Source organism: Pectinophora gossypiella, chromosome 26 (genome assembly GCF_024362695.1).
Source record: "Pectinophora gossypiella chromosome 26, ilPecGoss1.1, whole genome shotgun sequence".
Lineage (NCBI taxonomy): Eukaryota > Metazoa > Arthropoda > Insecta > Lepidoptera > Gelechiidae > Pectinophora > Pectinophora gossypiella.
Genome location: NC_065429.1, coordinates 851,808 through 870,314, shown reverse-complemented (window position 1 = coordinate 870,314; position 18,507 = coordinate 851,808). Strand labels below are relative to the sequence as shown.

The 18,507-nt window shown below is 42.2% G+C and overlaps 1 protein-coding gene across 2 annotated transcripts in view; it reads left to right on the top strand.

Moving 5' to 3' along the window:
* Window positions 1–18,507, top strand: part of LOC126378328 (unconventional myosin-Va) — a 55,896-nt gene that overhangs the window by 11,476 nt on the left and 25,913 nt on the right. For both annotated transcript variants that reach the window (XM_050026560.1, XM_050026559.1), the window contains exons 12-25: window positions 130–266; window positions 1,846–2,044; window positions 2,305–2,534; window positions 3,012–3,193; window positions 3,656–3,736; window positions 4,565–4,703; window positions 5,563–5,720; window positions 7,165–7,339; window positions 7,872–7,961; window positions 8,634–8,818; window positions 9,374–9,630; window positions 15,296–15,422; window positions 16,403–16,481; window positions 17,598–17,693. In XM_050026560.1, the coding sequence (XP_049882517.1) occupies window positions 130–266; window positions 1,846–2,044; window positions 2,305–2,534; window positions 3,012–3,193; window positions 3,656–3,736; window positions 4,565–4,703; window positions 5,563–5,720; window positions 7,165–7,339; window positions 7,872–7,961; window positions 8,634–8,818; window positions 9,374–9,630; window positions 15,296–15,422; window positions 16,403–16,481; window positions 17,598–17,693 (2,135 nt within the window). The remainder of the gene's footprint in view (window positions 1–129; window positions 267–1,845; window positions 2,045–2,304; window positions 2,535–3,011; window positions 3,194–3,655; window positions 3,737–4,564; window positions 4,704–5,562; window positions 5,721–7,164; window positions 7,340–7,871; window positions 7,962–8,633; window positions 8,819–9,373; window positions 9,631–15,295; window positions 15,423–16,402; window positions 16,482–17,597; window positions 17,694–18,507) is intronic.

Here is an 18,507-nt window from a genome sequence, read left to right as displayed (position 1 = left end):
AACCATGTATTTAGATTAAGGATATAATGAAAAAAAAAGGTATATCAATCATAGGTATGGTTACGGGGAGGTGTGGGTACTTAGTTCATCTTGATGTTCCTATGCTTATGTGATGATGTGAATTCCCAGGTGTCCTGGACATTTACGGGTTTGAGACGTTCGAGATCAACTCGTTCGAGCAGTTCTGCATCAACTACGCCAACGAGAAGCTGCAGCAGCAGTTCAATTCGCACGTCTTCAAACTGGAGCAGGACGAGTATATTAAGGTATTTTTTTTTAACAGCCTCCATGGTCTAGTGGTTAGAGCGTTAGGCTCACGATCTGGAGGTCCGGGTTCGATTCCCGATGGGGACATTGTCGAAATCACTTTGTGAGACTGTCCTTTGTTTGGTAAGGACTTTTCTGGCTTGAATCACCTGATTGTCCGAAAAAGTAAGATGATTCCGTGCTTCGGAGGGCACGTTAAGCCGTTGGTCCCGGCTATTAGCCGTAAAAACACCTCCACCAAACCGCACAGCAGCGTGGTGGAGTATGCTCCATACCCCCTCCGGTTGATTGAGGAGGGGCCTGTGCCCAGCAGTGGGACGTATATAGGCTGTTTATGTGTATGTTTTTTTTAAACTGTCTGCGTCGGAACCGGAACTGCCGGCTTTACGACTTTTTTCTGTAGTTGATGGCCCACTGCTGGGACCTTCTCTTTCAAACTATCTCTGTCTTGGGCATCGTTCAATCCCCAAGCATTATCCCGTTTCTCACAGGGTCCGCTTACCTAACCTGAAGATTTGACAGGTCCGGTTTTTTACAGAAGCGACTGCCTGTCTGACCTTCCAATCGAAAACCAGCCCAATACAGGTTAGGTCACATACCGCCGAAAATGTATTTCTCGGGAATGTGGGTTTCCTCACGATGTTTCCCTTCAACGCTGAGCACGTGATAATCATTTGTGATCCAAACATGAATTGGAAAACAAATTCGACAATCATTGGTTTGGGCATTTGTTGGATTCAAACTTGCGCTGGCTTTCCGGAAGCTTTTCATCATCACCAATTTAAGAGCCATATTCTTGTCGGTGTAGCATTCTCCATGCTACTTTTTTGCCTTCCGCTCTGCAGTACTCTGTAGATAAATAGATAAAATACTTTGGACACAAAATACAGAGATAAGGACAGCATATACAGAAAAGCACAACAGGCGGCCTTATTGCTCATGCAGCAATTTCTTTCAGGCAACCTTTGGGTACAGGAAAATTTTGTAAAAGTATAATAATAGCGGGTTAGTGCATTCTAACAAAATAAATAATTAAAAGAACAACCTACATAATAAGTACATTTAACTACATATTTATATTATACATAAATCTAAATATATAAAAGGAGAAACTGACTGACTGACATATCAACGCACAGCCTAAACGGCTAAACGTAGGCACTTGAAATTTGGAAGGGCCGTAGCGTAGGTACCGTAGAGGTGCACTAAGAAAGGAATTCCCGGAATTCCCATAGGAACGGGAATTAGCGGGAAAATCCTTTTGTATGAAAAATCTAAACCGCTTAAGTTAGACGCTTGAAATTTGGCATGCTGGTACCATAGTAAACTTAAAGCTTAGTTGCAACAGGATATTGCAAAATTCCTACGGGAACGGGAGTTAGCGGGAAAAAACATTTGTATGGAAAAATGTAAACTGCATAAGTTAGATGCTTGAAATTTGACATGCACTCCCCACATACAAAGATCTCTCTTTTATAACACGCCACGCGGACGAAGTCGCGGGCAAAAGCTAGTATATATATATGTAGCTTCCGAAAACCCCGGAAACTTTTAGGAGTTTTAACTATCCGTTTCCAGGAGGAAATATCGTGGAAGATGATTGATTTCTACGACAACCAGCCGTGCATAGACCTGATAGAGGACAAGCTGGGAGTCCTGGCGCTCCTGGACGAGGAGTGCCGCGTGCCGCAGGGCTCCGACTTGGGCTTCGTCAGCAAGCTGCACCAGCAGTGTGCCAAGTACCATCACTACGTCAAACCACGGTTCCATAACTCAGGTAACCACATAAGCTCACAACACTAGCGCAAAGAGAAGTCAGAGGTACATCCATCGCAAGATGAACTAAGCACCACCTCACCGAGCTTTCTGCTAACAGAAAGCTCAAAAAAAAAAAGAAAGCAGAGTTGGTGGTGTTGGTCTAAACCAACGTGATAGGTGAGCCGTATCGCCGTCTAGAATGGTCGAGCCAACTGTGTTAGTGACTGCACTAATAACTCATTGGTTTTCATCAACTCAACTCGACTTCTTTTGTTCCAGCATTTATCATAAAACACTTTGCTGACAACGTGGAGTACCAATCCGGTGGGTTCCTGGAAAAGAACAGGGACACAGTGTCGGAGGAGCAGCTGGAGTGCATCAAGACGGCCACCAGCTGCCGGCTCATCCACGCCATGTTCGCAGCGGACAAGACAGAGCAGCACACCGCGACGCTGCCGCCGCCCTCGAGGCGACGGACCACGCCTTCCGTGCCGCCTGCTAGCCTTACTGTGAGTACACACACACACACACACACTAAACACATATTACAAACTAAACACAAAAGGAGAAACTGACTGACTAAATTTAGCTTCGATCGCCATCGACTCGCAAAGAAGAAGAAGAACTAAACACACACACACACACTACACACACATTACACACTAAACACACACACACACACACACACATACACATATATATATACACACACACACACACATACACACACACACACACACACACACACACACACACACACATTACACACTAAACATACACACACACACACACACACACACACACACACACACACACACACACACACTACACACAACAATTTCGACAATCATTGGTGTAGGCCTGCGCTGGATTCGAACCTGCGACCTCAAAGTGAGAGACAAGCGTTCTACCAACTGGGCTACCACGGCTCCAGCCTTGTTCAACATTGAATATGAAAACAAATTGTGTTTTGTGATTCCCCCCAGCAACCCCCCCGGCGCGCGTCCGGGCCGGGCAAGCAGACGGTGGGGTCCCAGTTCCGCGCGTCCCTGTCGGCGCTCATGACCACGCTGTCCGCCACCACGCCGCACTACGTGCGCTGCATCAAGCCCAACGACACCAAGCAGGCCTTCGCCTTCGACCCCGCCCGCGCGGTCAACCAGCTACGGTAATAACTTTATTATTGGGGAGGAGCTCGGTGGCGCTGCGGTAAACGGTCTGCGACTGTTAAGTTAAGCAACTTTCGCAAAGGCCGGTCATAGGGCCACACCACACAAAAAAAAAGTTTTCATCTCGAGCTCCTCCGTGCTTCGGAAGGCACGTTAAGCCGTTGGTCCCGGCTGCATTAGCAGTCGTTAATAACCACCAATCCGCACTGGGCCCGCGTGATGGTTTAAGGCCCGATCTCCCTATCCATCCATAAGGAAGGCCCGTGCCCCAGCAGTGGGGACGTTAATGGGCTGATGATGACGATGATGATATACAGGGTGTTAGTGACTTTTTAGTATTGTAACTAAATTTCCAAACGTAATTGTCACTGTCATATATTGCCGTCTCGCTTTCCGTCTCTCTTCTTCTAATCTTCTCACGCGCAAGGTTTCACCAATTGTTAATTAATTTTTTGTTGCAGAGCGTGTGGTGTGTTGGAGACGATCAGGATATCAGCCGCTGGGTTCCCGTCGAGATGGTTGTACCAAGACTTCTTCCACAGGTATGAGCAATACATAATTAAAGCACATAATAACGGGTTCTTACCGCGTTTAAATGGGGATATGAGACTCCCGATATTTCGACACTGTAGCAAGTGCCATGATCACGGGATGACTGATGAGATTGGAGTGGAGTAGGTAGATCCATAATTTTCTACGGGCAGACATATCTGTCTACCCTCTTTCTTTGCCGCTTGTTTATGTTTTTCATATCGGAATGATCGGAACCATCTGAACTCGCATCAAACTCACTACGACAAACCGCACTCACTGTGTCCTCACGTTTTGTCACCACATTAGGCTGTTTCAAGCTTTTTACAACACCCGTAAGAACCCGTTATTATGTGTTTAATTATGATAATAACCGCGTAAACTTAAATCAATACATGTGGTGATAATAAACATAATACGGACCAGGTCGAAGTGCAGTGATAATGTGCGCTTACCCATTCTTCTATCGTGTGGCTTGTGAGGTGGAGTACCAACCTCATCGACCCTGGTGACAGGGTTACTATTGAGTCGCCAAAGGCCCCTGACATGGCTCTTGTAACGACTACTCACATACATCACTAAGTAGTAACCGGGACCAACGGCTTAACGAGCCTTCCGAAGCACGGATCATCTTACTTTTCGGACAATCTTGTGATCAGCCTGCAATGTCCCAACTAGGGATCACAAAGTGTTTTTTTTTTGTGATATGTCCCCACTGGGATTCGAACCCAGGAACACCCCATCGTGAGCCCAACGCTCAACTACAGGACCACAGTGGCCGTTAAGGTGATGATGATGATTCGATCGATGCTATAGTTAAATATTACTCCATTTTCCAGATATCGTCTGCTCTGCGCGCAGAAGGACATTGATCGTTCCAACATCAAGGCAACTTGCACCAAGATCTTGGAGAAGCAGCTCAAAGACCCGGACAAGTTCCAGTTTGGAGCCACCAAGATTTTCTTCCGAGCTGGACAGGTAAGTGGATGACATTTCTCAAAAAGGCGCTTTCTGGGTATCATCACTAATTTAAGAGCCACGCTCTTGTCGGTGCAGCATTCTCCATTCTTGTCTATCAAAGGCCAATGCTTTCATTTCCTTATAAGACACGACGTTCGTCTTCTCTTTAATCTGTTCCATGTAAGGTCTTCTCGATCTTCCCCTTCCTGTCTTTCCACCTATCTTCCCTTCTATGATGATTTCAATAAATTCGTCGTGTCTTATTAAATGTCTAATCATCTTGCCTCTTCTGTCCTCGATAACTCAATATTTTTCTCCTTCCCTTACTCTTTCTAGCACTTCTTCATTGGTAATCCTGTCCAACTTATTCTTTCCATCCTCCTCCAACATTTCAAAGACTTCTCTGACTCGTGTCCAAGTTTCACATCCATAGAGGGCTATACTCCATACAAATGTTATACATGTACCACCACATTCGTAAAAGCTAAGCTACTCCTAGAGGTTTCCAAAAGTTTTCTCTATAAAATGACGCTAAACATTTAATTATAAACTTTATTTAAATATTTGTATATCTATTTGTAGGTGGAACTTAGAGAACTAACTATAACCTTAACCTGTAACACCAATTTTATGTACCTATGTTCAATGCAAATAAAGAATCTGAATCTGAATCTAAGAGGCCGCTAAGACTAAGAAGGAGGCTGCCGCAGGATCTAGCCAATTCTTCTTCTTCTTCTTCCTATCGTGAATCCCAATTAAGGCCCAAAATAGGAAGCGACACTGGTCGCTTACCTAAAATGATACCTATATACCACAAGACGTGCTTATTATCCGAAGCCATAAAGGCGGGAAGCTATGTGACGGTCGTCGTGCGCAGGTGGCGTACCTGGAGAAGCTGCGCGCGGACGTGCAGCGGCTGTACTGCGTGCGCGTGCAGAGCTGCGTGCGGCGCTTCGTGGCGCGCCGCCGGTACGTGCGGCTCATGGCCGCCATCTGCGGGATACAGGCGCGGGCGCGCGGGTACCTCGCGAGGCTGTGAGTATCGCTTTCATCAATTCAACGGCCTCCGTGGTCCAGTGGTTGAGCGTTGTGCTCACGATCCGGAGGTCCCGGGGTCGATTCCCGATCAGAGATTCAGGCTGATCACCTGATTGTCCAAAAAGTAAAAAGATCCGTGCTTCGGAAGGCACGTTAAGCCGTTGGTCCCGGTTATTACTTACTGATGTAAGTACGTAGTCGTTACATGAGTCATGTCAGGGGCCTATGGCGGCTCAGTAATAACCCTGGCACCAGGGTTGATGGGGTTGGTAATTCACCTCACAATCCACACGATAGAAGAAGTCTCATCCGCCTAATACTGTAGAGCCGGAGAAAAGAAGCTGCAAGAAAAACCTCGGCACAGAACTCTAGACGTTTATCAAAGCTTTGTGGAGGAAGAGTTAGTTCCGCCCGTACATCATAGATGGCGCTTATCGATGCCTAGCAGGTTAAAAATCAATATTGCTATTTGACATTTGTTGTCATTGCGCACTTACTTTTATATGCGCAAATGTCAAATTGCAATATTGCTTTTTAAATGAATTGTATCCATATGGGCTTTCTGGACCCCCTGGAACGTGATAACGAAGTTTGCACAGCGAAGCACATATACAACTTCCAACGTAACACCGTTGAATCGTCGATCAATAGTCATCGCGATATTTAAGACTTCAGGACCCGACTCCGCCCTCTCCCTCATTGAGCGCTTATCGCCATCAATTCATTGCTTCAAATATAATCGTCTCAAAAACACCTTGAGCCGATGTTCCCGCTCAACTGGGCACCATCAGAAATCAGAATTTTATTCAACGTAATTATCATGGATAAACTTGTTGGAGGTCAATGTACCATTTTTGAATTTACGTTATTTCGCAAGGTGTTATGACTGAGGAGAAGAAATGACAAGAAACTGCAACAGCAACACATCTTTTAAATCAATGAGGGTACATTACAAGTTATTTAATAACTAGAGGAACACATTCAATACCAGACATTTTTATCATTTAGGTAATCATTAAGGCCTGTTATCTTAAATACTCCTACCGGGTGAGAGCCCTCAACGCTCCCCATTTATCCGGTGAAATCTACAATAAGTCACGTCAAAAAAGGGCGCCCTTATTGCTAAAGAGCAATTTCACTCCAGTACCATGTCACAAAAGCATGTCATGTTAAGTAGCATGGAGAGTATTTTACAGAAATGCTGCACCGACAAGAGCGTGGCTCTTAAATTGATGATGATGATGACCATGTCACATTAACTTCTTTGACAAATTGAATTGACTGACATATTGAGTTGCCGTCCTATGCATAGTATAGCATCTTCCTTATTCTATGGCAACACCTTTGCTAAAGCTTAAGTTGATCAAAGACACACTTTTAGGTTAAAAGATCGCGCGTTATTCGTATAAAAAAAGTTTAAAAAACTCTATTTGGTTCCCAGCAAAGCGCAAGAAGTCCGTCGCCAGCGCGCCGCCATCAAGATCCAGCGCTACGTCCGCGGCTGGCTGGCCCGCAAGCGCTACCAGCGCCTGCGCAGTCTGTGCATTGGCCTGCAGGCGAGGGCGCGTGGATACCTCGCACGGAGACTTTATAAGGACAAGAGGATGCTTAAGGCGGTATGTATCACATTTTGAGTGTTCTTTCCACCACGTGTCACTTACTGCTGGGCATAGGCCTCCCCTCAATAAACCAGAGGTGGTATGGAGCATACTCCACCACGCTGCTTCACTGCGGGTTGTTTTTCTGACTTGCAGATGTCCAAATATCTTCCAAATATCGAAGGGGTTGGTAGAGGTATTTGGATTCATGGTTAGATCTTAGATAACTCTTACGTAATTGATATCAAGTGGTTTCCAGGATTTGTGCCCGGTTAATGGCGATAAGCTCGCCCCCAACTGGGTACCCTCAGGTCTGTTGTCTTAACTCTTGTATTGGGTGAGAGCCTTCAGCGCTCCTCATTTGTCCGGCCAAGTAGTTGATGCCATTTACAATAAGTCACGTCAAAATTAAACATGGGAATTAAACTTAGCTGACGAGGAGTTAGTGTATATGCTAGATATCTCGGCGTAGCCTTTAGAGGGTACATGTTGCTATATTTTGTGTCCAGAACATCGAACCATCTCTAAACCAACGATTTTTGGTCTCCAGACGATCACAGTGCAGCGCTTCGCTCGCGGCTACCTGGCGCGGCGGCGCGTCAAGAAGATCCGCCGACAGATCATTGTGGCGCAGGCGGCTGTGAGTATACTGCGCACCCAACTAGTTAACCAGCTAGTGCCGCCCATAACCTACAGATGGCGCACATAATTCAATGCAGATGTCCTGAAACGCGCTAACGAAGTTTTCACACAGCGCGACGCATATACAGAGTGTTAGTGACATCGTAAGGTATTCCTTCTCAGTATTCTGAGAGGCATGATTCAGATCATAATTCTGAGTTGATATCATCATCATCATCATTGGCCTTATCGTCTTTCAGATCATAATTCTGAGTTGATAATAAGTAGATTAACCTGTCGGAAAATTTATAAAATTGTGTTTTGAAAATTCTACTTGATATCAACTTAGAATCTGGTCTGAATCATGCCTCAAAGTTTTCGTTACGATGTCACTAATATTCTGTATACAACTTCCAACGTAACACCGTTGGATCGTCGATCCCTAGTCACACTACCAACTTGTGTCCCGGGTTCGAATCCCGGTGGGGACATATCACAAAAATCACTTTGTGATCCCTAGTTTGGTTAGGACATTACAGGCTGATCACCTGATTGTCCGAAAGAAAGATTGTCTTGTAATGTCCTATAACCAAACTAGGGATCACAAAGTGATTTTTGTGATATTTCCCCACCGATTCCAATGTGATAATGATGGTGATATGAAGTTTGTAATAAACCTTTTTCCCTGCAGATCCGTCGCTTCCTCGCCCGTCGCCAGTACAAGCGCCTGCGCATAGAGGCTCGCAGCCTCGACCACGTGAAGACCCTGAACAAGGGTCTAGAGAACAAGATCATCAGCCTGCAGCAGCGTCTGGGGCAAGCCATGGACAAGAACAAGTGTATTGACAGTCTCACCGCGCAGATAGTTGACCTCAAGTGAGTATATCATAATCTACAACCAACTGGAGTACTCAGAGGTACATCCATCGCAAGACGACCTAAGTACCCACACCTTACCTAACTAAGGAGAAACTAAGGAGATTGAATATAATTATCAAAAAGTACAAAATCTATATGAAAATGTCCGTGTGTCGTTAACAGGCCGGTTATAGGATGGGCGACCACAAAAAAAAAACATCTCGAACTCCTCCGTGCTTCGGAAGGCACGTCAAGCCGTTGGTCCCGGCTGCATTAGCAGTCGTTAATAACCATCAATCCGCACTGGGCCCGCGTGATGGTTTAAGGCCCGATCTCCCTATCCATCCATAGGGAAGGCCCGTGCCTCAGCAGTGGGGACGTTAATGGGCTGATGATGATGATGATATGTTATGCTATATACGTCCCACTGCTGGGCACAAGCCTCCCCTCAATCAACCGGAGGGGGTATGCTTTACTGCGGGTTGATGGATGTGTTATTGACGGCTGGTTGCTAATGCCTTCCGGAGTAGGGAACTATCTTAAATACATGTGTTTATATCTTTCTTTTCACAGGGCAAAGTTAGAACTCTTAAAGCTAGTTGAAATAGAAGCTAAAACTCTTCGAGTGGACCTGTCGGACAAGAACAACCTCATTTCATCTCTCAAAGAAGAGTTGGAGAGCGAGCGGGACAGCAACAAGCGGCTTATAGAAGAGAAGAGGGAGATAGAGAAGAAGTACGAAGAAGACAGACGCACGTGGGAAGAGGAAAGTGAGAAGCTAGCGAACGAGCTGAGGAGTAATAAGGAACATTTCGAAATGGCTATTGAGGGTAAGTGACGCTACTACTTCTATCGTGTGGGTTGTGAGGTGGATTACCAAGCCCATCAACCCTGGTGTCAAGGTTACTATTGAGCCGCCAAAGGCACCTGACATAACTCATGTAGCGACTACGTACTTACATCAGTAAATAGTAACCGGGACCAATGGCTTAACGTGCCTTCCGAAACACGGATCTTCTTACTTGTGGACAATCAGATGATCAGCCAGTAATGTCCTAACCAAACTAGGGATCACAAAGTGATTTTTGTGATATGTCCTCACCGGGATTCGTACCTGGGTCCTCCGGATCGTGAGCCTAACGCTCAACAACTGGACCACGGAGGCCGTTAAGTGACGTTAATACAGAAAGAAAGAAACATTTATTATTTCCAGGAACATTTAATACAGCCTATCAAATCTATCTACTCAGCCTATATCAACCCACTGCTGGGTATAGGCCTCCTCTCTTTCACGCCATCCTTTCCGGTCCTGTGCAATTTTCATCCATTGCTTTCCGGCATACCTCACAATGTCATCCGACAGCCGGGCTGGTGGTCTGCCTCGATGGCATACCATCCCTTGGCCACCTTTCAGTAACAGCCTTAGTCCATCTGTTGTCTTTCCGTCTTGCCAAGTGTCCTACCCATCTCCATTTAAGCCTAGCAATTCGTATACTTCGACTTTAGTGCGTTGCCGGAAACTGAAAAAAAAAAAAACGAATAAGTAAATAAAACAACCTCCGTGGTCTAGTGGTTAGAGCGTTAGGCTCACGATCTGGAGGTCCGGGTTCGATTCCCGATGGGGACATTGTCGAAATCACTTTGTGAGACTGTCCTTTGTTTGGTAAGGACTTTTCAGGCTTGAATCACCTGATTGTCCGAAAAAGTAAGATGATTCCGTGCTTCGGAGGGCACGTTAAGCCGTTGGTCCCGGCTATTAGCCGTAAAAACACCTCCACCAACCCGCATTGGAGCAGCGTGGTGGAGTATGCTTCCATACCCCCTCCGGTTGATTGAGGGGAGGCCTGTGCCCAGCAGTGGGACGTATATAGGCTGTTTATGTATGTTAAGTAAATAAAATAAATAACAAATAAAAAAAAACAATATCACCATTACTATGGCATACTAGTTTAATACTTTCGATTAAACTGTCAAAAGATACGAACTTTGATAAGAGATAACGCCAATATTTGATGACTAATTTATTATAACACGAATGTGGTGTGCCGTTCCCGGGAATTTTCCCAAAGTGAGAATATTCCCGCTGTAAAAACTAGTTTCCTAAGTCAAAGATAAATTATAAAATTCTGATTACTAAATGAAGACAGATCTAAAGGTGTCAATTAATAAGTTTAAGAATACTCAACAGTAGCGACACCTAATGGGAGAAATAGGCAGTTTTTATCCTAATTGTTCTTTCTTGTACTCTGATCTTTTTTGCCTAAAGGTTAGGTAATACTTTTTGCATAACTTTTTCGCTTTTTTACTGCCGGGAATTTTGTCCGGCCAAATAGTTAATGCCATCTGCGGCAAATCTACAATAAGTCACATCAAACTGCTGGGAATGTTTCCAAAGTGGGAACATTCTCGCGAACGACACTTCTCTGATTACGCGACATAATCAATATCAATTTTGCTTATCGAGGTTATGAGCTAAAATCCTCAGTTTTAGTAGCAAATACAAGCGTGTTCGCAACGCCGAGCTCCCCATTTGTCCGGCGAAGTAGTGTATAAAGTCGAAAACAAATGTTCGGATAATATACATTGTTTTAAGTTTACGCGGTTATTATCATAATTAAAACACATAATAACGTGTTTTAATTCGGATAATATATTAAAGGTTTATGATGGAAGTAATTACTATAAGCTCCTAAGGCCGAGATTTTCAGATGCAATAGTTAAACAATGTGGTTTCGTTTTTAAATGGACATTCGGCTTTAAGACATTGTGTACACGTGAATGTAGTGTTTATATTTACGAGTCTTGTGCATAAAAACGCACAAAAGTTAAGTTATAAGTTTATCTTGTAAATGGCCCCGATTCCTGCAGACACATCCTAATTTTACTTTAAGTTATACCCGTCATTTTCTTGTCCGCCGAAAAGGAACGGGACGGATGGTTGACAGCTGTTAATTTAACGAAAATGAGTAAATGAATGAATAACCCGAGCGAATCAAAAATGTATGTCGTTATGCAAACGGTTTGACGTGTGTCAACTTAATTCTGTCGGGTTATTGGCCGAGAGAGTTCTTTTAGATTTCTGCTTAAAATTGACGTGTATTCCATAAATTTTATGCTTGTCGATTACCCGTCCCTTTCCTTTTCTGCGGATAAGAAAATGACAGGTATAACTTAAAATAAAATTAGATTGTGTCTACAGGAATTAGCACCAATGTATTGTAAAGTGTGCAATAAAGTGTTGGAAATTATTATTATTTTTAAAAGTTACACAAAAAGACCTTTATTACCTAAAATTTTGGCAAATAAAGAAAGAACAATTTGAAAAGAAAAAGAAGACAGTGCCCTTACTATTAAAGAGTTTTTACGACAGGAACATTTCCACTTTGGGAACATTCCCGGGACCGGCACACCTCTGCTTGTGAATGAACAATATTGAAAAGGATTTAGTTTTTATAAGAAACTCACAAAGTGAACAATAAATCGAAAACGTCTAACTCGGACGGGACTTGAACCCGTTATCCTCAAGCCAGGACAAACGTGAGCGTGAGCATAAGAAAAGAGACATGTCTCTTTCGCACTAAAAGTAAACAGCATAGTACGAAAGAGACGAAAGATATGTCGCTAATCATGCTACGTTAAATAGGGTATAAAAGCTAACCCGGACACTTCATACAAACAACCTCGTTTTACACAGACACCACACATTGACGTTATCGTACACGCGCATCTGTGTGTGTGACGTCTGACGCCAGATTCAAGTCTAAACTGTGTTCGAGGAGTGAGGTAAACCTAGCTCAGACAGTGGTGGGGAGCGGAGAGTTGCCGTTCTATAAGTAATATTTCGTTCGTTTTATGACGTAACCAAGAAATTTGGACGTAATTCCACTCCACTGGTGTAGTGAATAAAAAGGATCAGTAGACGGAACATAACATAAACATCCTATATGCCTATATACGTCCCACTGCTGGGCACAGGCCTACCCTCAATTGACTGGGGGAGCATACTTCGCCACGCTGCTCCACAGCGGGTTGGTGGAAGCATTTCGGCTAGTATCCTGGGTTGACACCAGGGTTGATGGGGTTGGTGATCCACTTCTCAAACCTGGGACCAACGGCTTAACCTTCCAAAGTACGGAAAGCATTTTTCCGCAATGTCCTAGCCGAACAAAGGCCAGTCTGAAAGTGATTTTCGACAGTGTCCCTATCGGGAATCGAACCCGGACCAGGTTAGCCCAATGCTAGACCTCGGAGGTGGTTGATAGGCGTTTAGAATTATTCAAGTCGAGAATAATGGTGGTACCTGAAGATGCTGTAATGGAATTGGCCAACGAAGCAGCTCGTGATGATACAAGCGAGTGGCGGAAGCAGTTTGAACATAGAGCTAAATTCTGGAAAGGTAGGTGCGGCCAGGTTAAATTGGCCACATCGAAGCAATTCATCTAAAGCAATATTGCAATTTGTCATTTCAAATTATTACACAAACACTGGTCAGTCCAAAATACCGCCCCCTCTCGTACCTGGTTCAAAGGTGCCCATTATACTGGCCGCGTTACCGCGCACTATTTTTAACGAATTTTAAGAAACCCGCGCACTATTTTAAGAAATTAATATTTTAACTTTGGCATCACAATATATCTTTGAAAACTTAATATATGTAAAAAAACATATAGGATTATTTGCAAAAAATAGCGATCGGCACATTGTTAATACCAGGAATAAAAATAAACTTGCTTTACAAGTCAGTCGATTACATAAAATTACTAAATCTTTTAAGGGGCAATGTATACGTTTTTACAATAAGATTCCCATTGACATTCAGAATTTGCCTTTCAACTGCTTTAAGACAGTAGTTAAACAAAAACTTTACAAAAAAGGTTATTACAAAGTTAGTGATTATTTGGAAGATATGAATGCATGGGATTAACTGTCTGAGAACTGATATTAGGCAGCTAAATTACTCAATTGTATATCAATATTTTATGTTTATTTTTTTAAAGAACGTCTAGGGCCCGAGGTTTTTCTTGCAGCTTCTTTTCCCCGGCTATACAGGTTGTGAGAAGCTGCAGTAGTTTTAGGCGGATGAGACGTTCGTTATGTAAAAATTGACGATTCAAAGTGTAACTATGTTACCTACTGAATAAAGATATTTTTGAATTTGAATTTGAATTACAAGGAAACCTGTTGAACCAGGAACGAGCTGGCGCGGGGGTCACTACTACTATTTGAAATTTGTTAGCATGGTGACATTTCGGTGCCTCAAAGGCTTAAAAGTCTTCACAGCTTTCTTAAAGAGGTGGCTCCATCAGATTCCGAACCTAGCCAAGCCCGCTTAAATCTTTGGCGGCAGAAGTGTTCTCCCACCCCTTTTATCTTATTATATTATAAGCTTATTATAAGATTAATGATTACCTAACTGATAAAAAAATCTGGTTCCTCTAGTTATTAAATAACTTGTAATGTACCCTCATTGATTTAAAAGATATGTTGCTGTTGCAGTTTCTTGTCATTTCTTCTCCTCAGCCATAACAACTTGCGAAATGACGTAAATTCAAAAATGTAACATTGACCTTCAACAAGTTTATCCATGATAATTACGTTGAATAAATGATTCTGATTTCTGATTATCGCCCCATTGGAAAGCCTCCCACCAGGAAGCAGATATCAACTCAGAATCATGGTCTGAATCATGCCCCTCAGTATTCGTTACGATGTCACTAACACCCTATCTACTTGTATGGCTACTTGTTTGTACTTGCACAGGGTGTAAGTGACATCGTAACAAATACTGAGACGGAAGATTCAGCTCATTATTCTGAGTTAATATTAAGTGGAATTAATTAAAAAATAAAACAAAAAAAATACAACAATTTTGCGACGGAAAATTCCACAAAAATTCGTATTTTTCAAAATTGGCTTACAAAGTTAGCGCTTTTTGAACATCAAAAAATCAAATTACATAATGGTGCTAATTCCTGTAAATACCATCTAATTTTATTTTAAGTTATATCTGTCATTTTCTTATCCGCCGAAAAGGAAAGGGACGGGTAATCGACAAGCATAAAATTTATGGAACACACGTCAATTTTAAGCACAAATCTAAACCAACCGTCTAAAAATTTTACATCTGTCAATAACCCGACACATTCATTTACTCATTCTTCCTAAAATTAAGAGCTGTGAATCATCCGTCCCTTTCCTTTTCGACGGATATGAAAATGACGGATATAACTTTAAATAAAATTAGGCGGTGTCTGCAGGAATCGGGGCCATTATGTAACTAGCTGTAATACTACTACCACATCGGAATCTGTAACGCTGAGGGAAAGACGTGGCTAGAAAACCTCCCAGCAAAGGCCCTAGTCCTACTGTTTCATGTTTTCCTTTCTATTCTTTTTTTTTAAGTCCACTTGATATCAACTCAGAATCATGCCCTGAATCATCCCCCTCAGTATTCGTTACGACGTCACTAATACCCTGAATATTCCACTTCCACAGAGAGAGACAAACAACATGAGACGGAGAAGAAAGCCCTCAGCGCGGAGCTCGAAGCGGAGAGACAGAGTCGGCAGAAGTTACTCTCATCACAATACGAGCTGCAAGAACGTCTCGACTCCATACAAAGGTATAACCCCGACAAACTCAAAATTACGGCCAAGTATTTTTTTTATTTATTTATTTATTTCACATATACATAGTCATTACAGATAAACCAAATCGACAATGTATGCAAACTATTTACTAAAAAACTTTAGACTGATATTAGTGAATTCCGCCAACGAACATGTATATAAATCTGTGTCCGGGTTTTCTTGAGCTATTTCGTTAATCGCGCGAGTAGCCCGGGCAATAGGTGAGTGCTTCCCGAGGTTGGTACGACCAATACCTACTGCGAACATTGTAGGAAGACGCCTAGCCGAATGTTCATGCTATTTGCGGCAAATCTACAATAAGTCAAAAGGCCCCTAGCATTATCCCGTTTTTCACAGGGTCCGTTTACCTAATGGGTGAATATCAAAATGTGCCAAGTTTGGTGGCGAACTTTCATATTACTTTTTCGTGAAAAATTGAGTTCCGACATGAAAAAGGATCCAAAAGGATCCTGGGTTCCGACGTCCATGATCCTTTTGGATCCTTTTTCATGTCGGAACCCAATTTTTCACGAAAAAATAATATGAAAGTTCGCCACCAAACTTGAAATTTTGATATTCACCCTAATATGAAGATTTCACAGGCCCGGTTTTTTACAGAAGCGACTGCCTGTCTGTCAAAAATCAATCATCCACCTAAAACTATTGCAGCTTCTCACAACCTGTATAGCCGAGGAAAAGTAGCTGCAATTAAACCTCGGCACGGGGCCCTAGACGTTCATAAAAAAATACAATTTCAGTTTGTCAATTTTAGTATGTCTTTAAATAGAATTCCATAGTCTCTGGTTACCCCGGTGGGAAATAGGCGTGAGTTTATGTATGTATGTCCAATTTCAGTAATTTGGCTGTTTAATTTTGATCCCCAGGCGGTTATTCCCATGCATTTTTTATACACATTCTTCCATCCTCATAATTCTCTTTTTTATGTTTTTCTTTACAATTCTTTCTGTTTCAGAGCGCCCCCCACCAAAGAGCACAGAAGATCGTTGTCAGATGCCAGCAATAACTCACAACAGGAGACCACTGTTGAAGATGTAAGAAATTTATATTTTGAAGGAACTTCTTCTATCGTGTGGATTGTGAGGTGAATTACCAACCCCATCAACCCTGGTGTCAGGGTTATTACTGAGCCGCCATAGGCCCCTGACATGACTCATGTAACGACTACGTACTTACATCAGTAAGTAATAACCGGGGCCAACGTCCGAAGCACGGATCTTTTTACTTTTTAGACAATCAGGTGATCAGCCTGTATTTTCCTAACCAAACTAGGGATCACAAAGTGACTTTTGTGATTTGTCCCCACCGGGATTCGAACCCGGGACCTCCGGAGCGTGCGCTCAACCACTGGACCACGGAGGCTGTTGAAGGAACTAAAACATTAAGACACCCGTATAAACTTACCCACCACATAGACACACCCTCATGAATGAATTACACCATTGAGGGATGATTTAAATCATAATTCTGAGTTGATACCAAGTGGAAATTTCCGTCGCAAAATATGGAACTGAAAATTATTAGAAAAAAACATAAAAAAAAATCATGAATTTTTTGACAGGAAATTTCGCTTGATATCAATTCAGAATCATGGTCTGAATAATCCACCTCAGGATCTGTTACGGTGTCCCTAACACCCATACGTACTTGTATGTCTAACTATATGGGGTGTAAGTGACATCGTAACCAATACTGAGGGGGATGATTCAGCTCATTATTCTGATTTAGTATCAAGTGCATCTATCACAAAAGTATGGAATTGAAAATAAACAAACAAAATCATTTTCATTTTATATCAACTCAGAATCATGGTCTGTATCATCCCCCTTAGTATTCGTTACGATGTCACTAACACCCTGTCTTTGTAATAGGCTAGTTTCCAACTAGTCAAATCAGTTACTTTTTACTAAACGTCAAAACACGAAATTACTATGGAATTTGTATGAAAAAGCACACTGTGACGTCATAGAAAAACGTGACAAAATGTCGGACTTATTATTACGTTTTTCCTGATTAAAATTCATAAATAAGTTTAATAGAAAAAAGAAAATGTTTTTCATTAGTTTTAGATGTGTCTTTATTTAGTAATCAGAATTTCATAATTTATCTTGAACCTAGTACACAACCCAATTATGTATGTTATCGTGCAGGACTATGGCTACGGGTCGGTGCGCTCCGTGGAGACGACGCGGCCCGCGCTTGAGGCTGTCAACTGGTCTGCTGGCTCCCAGAATGGACCCGCGCCGGTAAGCTTACAAACTGGTTGCAATATTTTTTATATAAAAAAAACTATACAATACAATATCTAAACGCCTTATTGCACGTATACAAACAAAATTTAAAACAATTAGGTACGTAAGGTGTTTTTAAAGGTATTATTTTTATATTTTTAATTGAAACGTAAAAAACTAATTTGAATATTTTTGCTTTTCTTTTTTTATTTTTTTTATTTCGCCAAAAGTAGGCTGAATGGCATTTATACCTTTGCGTTAGCTTAGTTTGTATTATGTTTTTATTAAATAATTACTTTTGAGTAGTACTGACAGTTACTGCTGCCCTCTGTCAGAAAAAAAAAATATCTCCATATGTATTTTAGAGCCTTATAAAGGCATTATCAGAGCACCTAGCATAGGGCGAAAATGTGTTGAAACGTCACTTATTTTCGCCTTTTAAACCTTCCCTAGACCTCCACAAACATTTCAATACCAAGATAAGGTAGATCCGTTCAGCCGTTCTCGAGTTTTAGCGAGACTAACGAACAGCAATTCATTTTTATTTATATAGATTACTTTTGAGTAGTACTGACAGTTACTGCTGCCCTCTGTCAGAAAAAAAAAATATGCTGATTAAAACAATTTTCCTAATCGGTCCCACCGTCAGCCGTCAAATAATCGGAGAACACACATAAAAAAAGATCCCGATGAATTGATATTAACAAACTCTACAATAAAACGTAAATATTAGTAACATACCCAGATAAGTAAATATTACCACAAATATCACTGTTATTACGAATACCAAATATTGTTACTACAAATTATAATAAGAAATGTTGCTTGC